The 11,153-nt window shown below is 32.8% G+C and overlaps 1 protein-coding gene across 1 annotated transcript; it reads right to left on the bottom strand.

Moving 5' to 3' along the window:
- Positions 1-6,277: 6,277 nt before the first annotated feature.
- Positions 6,278-10,458, bottom strand: LOC149415779 (uncharacterized). Its single transcript, XM_089641688.1, has 4 exons — positions 10,364-10,458; positions 9,973-10,177; positions 7,669-7,821; positions 6,278-6,402 (listed from the first exon to the last, which is right to left on the bottom strand). Exons 2-4 carry the CDS (start codon positions 10,124-10,126, stop codon positions 6,278-6,280), a joined length of 432 nt encoding a protein of 143 aa, XP_089497814.1. The 5' UTR covers positions 10,127-10,177; positions 10,364-10,458.
- Positions 10,459-11,153: the final 695 nt, after the last annotated feature.

Below are 11,153 nucleotides of genomic sequence, written 5' to 3'. Positions count from 1 at the left end.
AAACAAAACTATTAACATTAAGAAACTTTTAATGAATATTATACATGCCTTATATACATAAACATTCCTTATATGCAAAATAAATAATAAACTCATACATCCAATAACAGAAATTATTAAAACTAACCAAGTACACACACACTTTACACGGCTACACGATAAAATACATTTAAACACCATACATACTCATTACGGCAAGCAATCCATTGGTTACGAGGGGAGCAACATACATAATTGCCTCCCAGACGAAATTAAAAATGAAAAAAGTGTAGTTAAATTTTAAAAAAAATTGTTTGGTTTTATGCTCAATCAACAAAACAATGATCGTGAATAAAATCGTTGTGTAATATATTAATGTGTAATGTATTAGTTTTTTCTAGTTAAATAAGTTAAAATGTAATTTTCTTTTCTCTAGAATAAAAAAAACATAAAAAATAAAAAATGTGGTTTCGCTTGGAATATCCTGTCAAAATAACGTAATAATTCGTAGCCAAAACACATATTTGAAAACCTTGAAGATATGACAACGGTTAAGAGAAACGTTGTTTATCGTGGAAAAACTATATTTATATATTTACAATGTTTACCGCTATTCCGCTTTTAACAAAATATCTGTTAACCATATGTTTTTTGTTGTGTATTTGTAACAAATGCCATCGAAATGCTAATATAATAATAGGTAGACGTCAAATTGACAGTTTAAACATTCTACTGTGACAAAACGCCCAATGATTCCCTAACTAAACTGGAATAACGGCAGCTACCAAATAAATAGCGATGAATATAAGAATGAGTACTTTCTTTACCAATAACCATCACAGGCGTGGGTTAGTAAGTTTAACAGGAAGAAACGGCTCTCGGAGAAGAAAGCACTTATTAGCACTTGTCAAAAATATTTATAAGTTATGCATAGACAAGAATGAAGTCATAGACAATTATTATAATTTTCATGGCGACCAGATAACTCAAAGAAAAAAACATTTTCATCATTTGAGCTCCTCTTTTCTGATAAGGTATACATGACCAATTATGAACCTTAATATTATATTTTTGCAAAATATGTATGTATTAATGTAACCCATATGATCTATATTAAAATAGTTTTAAAAAAAATGTGACTTTTGAACATATACATACTGTTAACATACATATTCATCATATGATAATAAATCACGGTAATTCATAAGAACTGTTATTATTAAGAACGATCCTAAGAATAATGATTTTTAAGAACATTTCATATTCAGCACAATTTGCGAGTCATTGCACGCGAGTGGTACCAACTACCGATATATAGGCGGAAAGCAAGTTTAGCTATTATGTATTTCAAAATAAGAACAATTTTATCGATAGCCCATTCCTCTTGGGATGCTATGATATTAAACGAATTTGCAAAGAATTTGGATGTGAGTGACTGTTCTCTAAATGACTTAAAACAATTATTGAAGAGTCACCTAGCTAAATGCTGACGTATGTAAAATTTTACTGTAATTGGAAAAAATATTCGTTTGTACAATATAAAATATATATAAAAATATGCCAAACAACACTAAACCAACTGTCACCGTATTTATGGTCACAGTCATGCCTCCGACTACGTCTGACTAAAGCCTTTTCCCTAAAATGTGTTCTTTAATCAATTAATTTTCTAATTTGTTTAATAAAATGCTTAATTGGGACGATTCGATATTTTTAGCGCGATATAGGGGTATGTCAACATTTTTCACTTCAAATTCAAGATGTTATTACAGCCTGTAGAAATGAATAAAACAACGTTAGTGAACATTTCCAGTTAGAGAAACAATTTGAATATCGTTCCATATAGGCACCTCACCTGTGCTATTAACGAATTCACATAAATCAAGTCAGTAACCTGGAAATATTGACATTTACCCTAATGACGTACCGAAATGTACAAGACGTTTAGATCTGTTCAGGACAGATTAGGTATACACTTAAATAACACGGTATATCATAATTTCATACAAAGAACAAGATTGATGCATGAAATACCTAAGTAAATACCACAACTTTGACATATTTTCATTAATTCATTCAAAATCTCGTTACAAAACCTAACTCATGATTTTTCGATTTCTTCATTATTGATTATCAAAATATAATCGTTTTCCATTATAAACCTAATCAAATCACCCCCGTTGTGTGGGTTAGTTCTGTCTCAAAGTCTCAACAAAACAGTTCCATTATTTTACCTGGTTAATTATTGATTTGATAAGGGTTATAATTGATTCCAATTATATTTTTATTTGTTTTTCGAGTTTCAGTAGAAAAAATTAACAATGTTGTTTGCAACTAAATAATTTTTGAGCTTTACTGTGTTTGTGACTTTTGCAAGTAGATTGTTTATTTGTTTTTGACACTTTTATGTAAATATTTTTTTTGTGTATTTATTTGCAGGTATCGACACTTGCAGAGAGCCATTTCTTTGTGATTCTCTTTCGACGAGACCAATCCAAGTTACAGTACTGCGCACTTATCTACAACTTACTGTCCCATAACTTTTTCGTCCATTGACATTGTTTTTAAAACCTTCAATAACAAACCTAACAAATCGTCAGTCCCGAAAAACAATGTTAGATTTGAATGTATTGTATTTTTGCAATCAAGCTGTTTAAAGTTTCATTTCTGTATTTGAAATCAAGAAATGTTGTGTTTTTTTAAAATATATTGGCTATTATAAAGAAGGGATTGACTGGACCTGCTTCCAGCACAGGAGAGGAGAGGCAGCCCACGGTCCCAACTGCCAACAGCCAACGGGTGGGATTTGAACTGCTCAATACGCGATATAACCTTACTGAATATTACATGTTACTTTTGTCTTAGACCGTGAAGATTATTTTATTTTATCATAACCATTTACTTAGCGTTTTATTATTGCTATCAATATTGAATAAAATATGTTGTGATGAATTATGTAGTTAGAAAGTAAAACACGTAAATTCAGATGAAACAAACGTTGTTATTATTATTAGTTATAATATTTGTTCTATAACATATTATAGACAATTATAGGTTATCAAGTAAAGACAATCGATAAGAAAGAGACATTGCCAATATCATAGGGTAATTAATCCTCCTCTCACTCATCTCCTTCCCTTTCCAACTACCTTCAGCCTCGCAACATACTCCAATCGAGGTACTGGTTCCAGACGGTTGGGGAACGCATAAAAACTTAAAAAGAAAGATAGTATAAGCACAAAATATTACTTATTATTGCTTAAGTACACAATTCACACAAAAAAGTAATATTGTTATAATTGTACGAAAATATGTTAAATGTGTAAAAATGTTTGTCAATTTAGAGATTTGTCTTCTTCATTAAAAATAAATAATAAGTTTTACTAACTTTTTACTATCCAGGAAAGCAACATATTTCATTGACAATGCTTATTTCACCAGGGTATACATCGTTATAAATTATAACTCAGACGGACACAGACAACGTCTACGACGGACAGTAATTACACTAAACCAACCCAACATAAGTTATCGGTATAATAAGAAGCGCGCTAAGAATTGGTTAATCTTTATGATATTTAATCCATACGTAACAATATCTTGCATAAATCTATGTTAATACGTGAAACTAGAAGTGCAACTAATGTCATGAAACAACTTCAACTAAAAACATAAGAAACATTTGCATTTGGTTTTTTTTTTATCTAAGGAAAGGTTTTTTTATCTAATGCACAATTGGAAGCACGTGGTTGATGTTTATGGTGTGCATAATCTTTACCTATATTGAAAGTACTTATGCATTCGTTATGTTGTGGCCACAATTATTACCTCGAGGTATCGCGGTGGAACTCATGTGATTGTGTTGTGCTTGAATTCTATATTATGATGTGTGCTTCTTCGTGGAGAGTGATTGGTCTCCCTTTTTTCCTTCTTTCATACCATATTTCAAACTTACATGTTTGGTCGCCCAATTCCAACAAACATCATTCATTTGATGGGATTATAAATTTAAAGGCGTGGGTTAAACAGTACAAGGGATATTATATAAAATTAGCGCTTAGAAACAGGATGAAACGATTGGCAGATGACGAAAGCATGTTTGTCCACTAAGTAAGGTTGTGCAAACAACAAAGACATAATAAGTCATAGTCTATAAATATACCTATATAAAACAACATTTACTGCAACTATTTAACGAAACATGGAAAAATTGAGGTTTGATTTTGCTGTGAGACCGACGGCAGATGGAAAATCAAACGTCATATGCATAACCTCAATCGCTACACCTGATGGTCAGATTTTTGGAATACCACTCGAATCCCAACCTACAAATCTACACCAAGAAATTACAAACATTCCAAACTATGCTAAGGTAAAAAAACATTAAATAAAAGACATCAAACAAGGAAAATATGGATAACCTTGACGGATGATATGTCAAAAATATATTTAGATACATAACAAAACTTACAGTTTAATGATATTTACCTAGAAGAAATTACGGAAAACACAAATAATGCTGAGTACATCTAATAATAATAATGCTAATAATAATGCTGAGTACATCTGATAACACCTAGTACATCAAGTCAAACGCTGGAAAAACTGTTAGAGAAATTGCTTGAAGGTAAACAAACAAAATCTGAAACTCAAAATTTAGGGAAAATTGCAAAAGATTTCATGATTGATAAATTCACTGGCAGAAGCTCAAATGCAAACCATTGGATTGAAGATTTTAACAAAGAATGTGAACGCTTCCAAATCAGCGAAGACAAAAAGAAAATTGAAATTTTAAAACATTTTTTGGAATATTCCGGTGTAGAGTGGTACAACTGCATGCTAATGAAACTTACAGTGGAATCGGAGTGGGACACATGGGAGAAAAAAATTTGTGATACGTTTGCAAACAAAGGATGGTCACCTATTAGATATGCTCTTGCCTTTAAATATCAAGCAGGTTCGTTGCTAGAGTATGCTTTAAAAAAAGAAAAATTATTGTTGGAAGTAAGGAAATCAATTGATACTGGGACACTTATCGACCTCATAGCATTTGGCTTACCTAATTATGTGACTGATAAAATTGACAGAAATCTTACAAGGAACGGAAGATCTTTACAATAAAATAGGAACATTAGAACATCTTGTTGAGAAGAATAAGTATGAAAAAAAAGTAATATTTATTCTGACGCTAATTCTAAAGAAATTGAAGAAAAAAAAACCATGCCAAATCTGTGTTAACGAGAAAAAAGGGAAACGTTACCACCGTGAGGAAAATTGCTGGTTTAGGGAGAAAAATCAAAAAGTGGTTGTGAAAACGGTAAATAACTCTGAATTTGTAGGTTGGGATTCGAGTGGTATTCCAAAAATCCGACCATCAGGTGTAGCGATTGAGGTTATGCATATGACGTTTGATTTTCCATCTGCCGTCGGTCTCACAGCAAAATCAAACCTCAATTTTTCCATGTTTCGTTAAATAGTTGCACTAAATGTTGTTTTATAATCTAAAACTATAATTTGAAATCAAAGGCGTAATTGCGTTTCTCTGTAAAAACAAAAAATTTATTAACAATACGTATTTACAACTCTTAACCATCACATGATCTGTTAACAAAAGATTCACTCACCTGTAAAAAACAAAAGAAACAACATTTAAAGCCCTTATTTCAGGTTTCTTAATAATGTGAGATATTATATTCAGGTGTATTTAATGAAATAATGATGACCTTTTACTTTTATATCTCGCTTTAGTTCGCAAATGTCAAAGCTGTCAGCAGTGACATCTAGTGGGCCACCAACTAACTTGTCGGTAACGCGGCAAATTCAAACTTAAAGAAAGCACTCCTAAGTGGTTTTCTTTACATATATTTTAATTAATTCATTCGAGTAGGTACAGAAAACAAAGATCTGAAAAAATGTCACTTCCTTACTTTATTATGAGGCCGCGCTTATGAACAAATTTTTGTAAATATATTGAAAATAGGGACTCACTTAATACGCACATTTTATTTACAAAAGACTTTTTATCAGATAGACAATATTGAGAAGTAAGTATTTGTGTTCCAGAAAATAGAAAATAATGTATTTTATAGTTTTAGCTAAACCAATAATAATTATACTGGTTTCTCGACGCCTCGTCTCGACTTGATAACAAAACAAAACACACTCTTTGTGAGGCATATTTTTTATTGGTTTAATGAATGATAGACAATCAGGATTCAACTTTATTTTTATTTTTCAATATACAAAGTTAAACGAATAAAAAAAAATCACATTAGTAATCAATACATACAACTATATATTAAACTGGTAACATGTTTTTTTCAGTTGTGGCTAAACATGAGTTCCTTCCAATCTTCATTTGCACTCGGAACATGAAAAAGGTTTTTCTCCACTGTGGGTCAGCATGGGGCTCGACAGAAGACCCTTTTAAGAACATAAATAGTTGCAAACAGAACATAAAAAAAGTTTTTTCACACTGTATCACACCATTTGGCTCGTCAAATGTGTCTTTCGTGAAAATTAATAGTAACAGTCGGACAAGGTTTTCCTCCACTGTGAGTCAGGTACGTGTTTCTTGACAAAGACCGTCTTTAAGAACATGAATAACCACAATCGGAAGATGAAAAAGGCTTTTCTCCACTGTGTGTCGTCAACTGACCCCTATGAGAAAAGGAATAGTTACACTCGGAACATGAAAAAAGTTCTTCTCTAGTGTGGGTCAGCATGTGACTTGTCAAAGCTCCCTTTCGAGAACATGAATAATTGCATTCGGAACATATAAAAGGTTTTTCTCCACTGTGGTTAAGCATGTGCCTTGTCAAATTACTTTTATGAGAACATGAATAGTTGCACTGGGAACATGGAAAAGGTTTTTCTCCATTGTGGGTCAGTATGTGGCTCAACAGACTACCCTTTTGAGTACATGAATAGTTGCACTTGGAACAGGAAAAAGGTTTCTCTCCACTGTGGGTTAGCATGTGTCTTGTCAAATTACTCTTTTGAGAACATGAATACTTGCACTGGGAACATGAAAAAGGTTTTTCTTCACTATGGGTCAAAAGGTGTTTTCTAAAAGCTTTCTAATGAGAATGTGAATAGTTGCAGTCGGAACATAAAAATCGTTTTTCTGCACAGTGAGTAAGCAAGTGTCTTGTCAAAGCTCCCTTTCGAGAAAATGAATAATTGCAGTCGGAACAGATAAATGGTTTTCTCCACTGTGGGTAAGCATGTGTCGAGTCAAATTACTCTTATGAGAACATGAATATTTGCACTGGAAACATGAAAAAGGTTTTTATACACTATGGGTCAGTATGTGGCTCGTCAGACTACCCTTTTCAGTACTCGAATAGTTGCATTCGGAAGAGGAAAATGGTTTTTCTCCAATGTGGGTAAGCATGTGTCTTGTGAAATTACTCTTATAGGAACATGAATAGTTGCATTGGGAACACGAAAAAGGTTTTTCTCTACTGTGAGTCAGCATGTGTCTTGTCAAAATAGACTTATAAGAGCAGGAGTAGTTACAATGAAGACAGGATGATCGTTTTTCCACAGGATGTGTCTTCAAATCTGTGAAAAAAGGCGATTAAGGCTCAACATGTTTTATCACCTCCACAAAGAAAAAACGTAAAAATTCATTCATAAAATAGGAAAGCACGAATTGATAAATTATATAATAAATGTCGGTTTTACCTGCTGTATGGGCATTTTTTTCAAAACGTTCTAAGCATTCCTTTTTAACATCCGGCAGGTCTATATCAATTTCCATATTTCGACATCCTCTTTTATCTTCTTCTCGGGGTCCTGGTTCCACCTTGATGGTAACAGTCCCCACATTAAAGCTACCTGGAAAAACAAAACATTAATTAGCGCATTGATCATCGATACGAAACGAAACATATATTTTTAATTAAAAATGCATTAACCGTAAAAATAACGAATATACCATTGATTAACCACGTAGAAGCGGTATTTTATATAAAAGTCGTTAAGGTAAATTGACGATAACATAAAAACCTCGCAATCACACAATCTCGCATATCGTAACTGGTTGAGTGACCAGTTGAGTAAACGCTCAATCCCCCACCTCGACCCTAAGAACGGGTTGTTTCACAGAATTTGAACAAGTCATCGAATTTAAAATTAAAGTTTTGTGAAAATCCTATTCAAGTTCAGTTATTTATTTATTATTAATTTTCGGGAAATCGACAGTTTACATTTATTTCAGATATTACATAAGTATTATACAGGGTGTATCGGCACGTACCCGACAAACTTTATCCAGCTATTCCTTGGCACATTTGGAGTAAAAAATGTTATGGGCACTTTACTGTCCGGTAACATTTTTTTTTCAATTAAAAACAAAAAATGACAAAAAATCCACACTCCGTCACTGTCATTGGCATTGTTTCTCGTGTTCAACAGCTGTTATTAGCAAGTGTGTCAAAAGCGTGATCGCTCTTTCATACACACTAAATAATAATAGCTAAAAATGAGACGAATGGTGCCATGCCATTTCGTTGTGATCGTAAAAGCGCGCCATTGTAGGTACGTACGTATATTAATCGAACGAAACTCGAATAAAATATTGCCAGGTGGGTTTTCAAACTTTGACAAAGGATAAAACAGTGGTGACATGTGGTGAAAATATCAATAGTAAATTTTTTATTTTAAAAAAATGTTACCGGACAGCAAAGTGCCTATAACATTTTTTACTCCAAATGTGCTAAGGAATAGCTGGTTAAAGTTTGTCGGGTACGTGCCGATACACCCTGTATAGCCAAAATAAAACAAATTATGGATTTCCTCCCTGTGAAAACTCATCATAAAACTCTCACTAACTAACCACACACTGACACACTCACTAACCAATAGGATGATCTGGGCAACAAGTATGGGGGTACTATTGACATATTTACTGACTCCATTTATAGAACTAAGCTTAATCTTTACCAGCACTTTGTTGAATCCTACAAATTAGAATAGCATTGTAACGTAGTTTTAGTGTTTTGTCTTATGTGTAGTGTTGTTTTAATTTCTATTTTGTATGTTACTCATACGTTTTACTAATATTGTTTAGTAGTTAGTGTTTTTTTTAAATTATTTTTAAATATAATTTATTATACTTGTAATCACAATTTCACATTAATGTATGCATATATCCATTTTGGACCTACTTTATGATGAATTACATCGATATACTGTTAATATTTCCTATATAATGCATATATTCTCAAATGAATACTGCTCCTTGTACCGATTTTATGTAAAAAGGCTTTTTAGGCGTATAAATAAATGAATAAGAATGACCCCAAATTTCTGAAGGGGTCGATGTTACGAGAAGGAAAAGCGCTGCTCTTGAACGCTTTCAATTGATTGTTTTAAGTCGATGGAATCTCGCATCAATTAATGTAATTTTTAGTAAAAATACACGTGTTTAAAGAATTCTACTTCCTTATTTCAAAATAATACTCGTATAAAACAAGGAAATTTCCAAACCGCACCCTGTAAGATGACATTTAAATTTTACATCATGTCCCAAATAAAACGAGGTGTTGTTGGAATTTGGAAAAAATTGAGGAATCGAACACTTTTTGTGAGTGTGATATATTTGAGTGTATGCCAATGTGGGTATGAAGAGAGAACACTTTGGTTGGTATCTTGTGGTATTTAATCGGGGAATTGTCACAGGAAAAAGAGGACGCGAACTACCTTCCATACGTATTTATTAACTACGCAAGCATTCCATCTCGCTTGCACACATACTCTTTCATTCACACATTACAGTGAGCAATATAATTAAGTTAAAAGAGTACTGTAATTTTTTTCTGGCAAGGACGAATTTAAAGGGAAACACCAAATATACTCATCTACGACAATAGAGGGAGTTGTGATCAAGCATAGTCTGTCCTGTTCTCACGACATTTCAAAACAGACTTGGATTCCGAACATCCAAATTAAACATCATACATTTTTAATATATTCAATGAAACTAACTGGCTGACCGAGTACTATCCGCATGTTGCAAACATTCCATCTTTACATCTGGGAGGTCGAAATCTATATCCGTGAACGACATTTCACCTCCGCCTTCTTCTTGGGGCCCTGGTTCCGTCTTGATAGATATAGTCTCTGAATTTAAAAGATCCATGGCACGGCTGTGGTAACGTTTGGTAATTGGTTTAACTTCAAACAAATATACCTGAAACCGAACATAGTTGTAACGGAACACTAATTTGAATGACTTTTTAAAATTTGGTTTCGGTTGGAATATTCTGTCAAAACAATGAAGTCGAGACACTTATTTAGAAAAAAATATATAAATTGTGACTTTGAAGTTATGACAAAGGTTGAGAGAATCGTTTTGAATATAAACAATGCTTCTTACTAATAACTATCAATATTTGGGATTAAACAGAGTTTAGTTACAGGAAGTAAGGATGGTCGGTTTAGAAAACATACGTCAACAAAATTTGCAGGTTATGCATAGACAATACTGAAGTTATAGATAGTGATTATAATTCCACGAATCTGGCTTTTCAGGTTCATATTAATTTCATTCAAATTGCGTTTTATTTATTGCAGGGACTGCAGATCTTCAAATTAATGCAATTTAAGAAAAAATTACATTCAATTCGCTCAATCGTCATATACATATAACTCCCTAAATACTAACAAGTATTTTAAAAAAAAATCCATAATCCGAGTATTCCATACTTCTAGGGTTGGGTATCAATTTTCGAAATGGGGTGAGAAAATGCCCAACCTCAAATGAGGTGAGGGAGGTGAGGTGTCACAATATTTTCGTATACGTCAGGCGGGGGTTGTCTATTGAATTTTAGAGAAAAAAAATTGGGTCGTTTGTATCCCACTGTAAAAAATAAATAAAATATCAGAATTACTAGCCATGAAAAGAAACAATTTCAATATACTGAATGCATAATGTTGTCATAAATGCATCCGCACTCATTTCATGCACACGAAATTTGAAAAATGATTTTCAATAGGTATCGGTAGATTTAGTTCCTCGTTCGTAGTGATGGGAAGTGTCGAAACATTACATGAACAAAACATTTATATGATCGAAGTATCAAAAGAATCGAGTAATTAATCGATTTAATTGCTCGGATTTCCGCTGGAGTACTAGCTGCGGACAGAGCCAGATTACGATGGGTTAG

The sequence above is a fragment of the Hesperophylax consimilis genome, chromosome 17 (genome assembly GCF_061612785.1).
Source record: "Hesperophylax consimilis isolate HC1 chromosome 17, BYU_Hcon_1.0, whole genome shotgun sequence".
In the NCBI taxonomy this organism is placed as follows: Eukaryota; Metazoa; Arthropoda; class Insecta; order Trichoptera; family Limnephilidae; genus Hesperophylax; species Hesperophylax consimilis.
This window is presented reverse-complemented; position numbering and strand designations above follow the sequence as displayed.

What these genes read in the sequence shown, in the direction of transcription:
- LOC149415779 (XM_089641688.1), bottom strand. Translation starts at nt 10,126, where the DNA reads ATGGATCTTTTAAATTCAGAGACTATATCTATCAAGACGGAACCAGGG. An exon ending in GGATAGTACTCGGTCAGCCA is followed by an intron (nt 7,822 to 9,972) that starts GTTAGTTTCATT and finishes TTGTTTTTCCAG; the next exon opens with GTAGCTTTAATGTGGGGACT. An exon ending in AAAAAATGCCCATACAGCAG is followed by an intron (nt 6,403 to 7,668) that starts GTAAAACCGACA and finishes TGTTCTTAAAAG; the next exon opens with GGTCTTCTGTCGAGCCCCAT.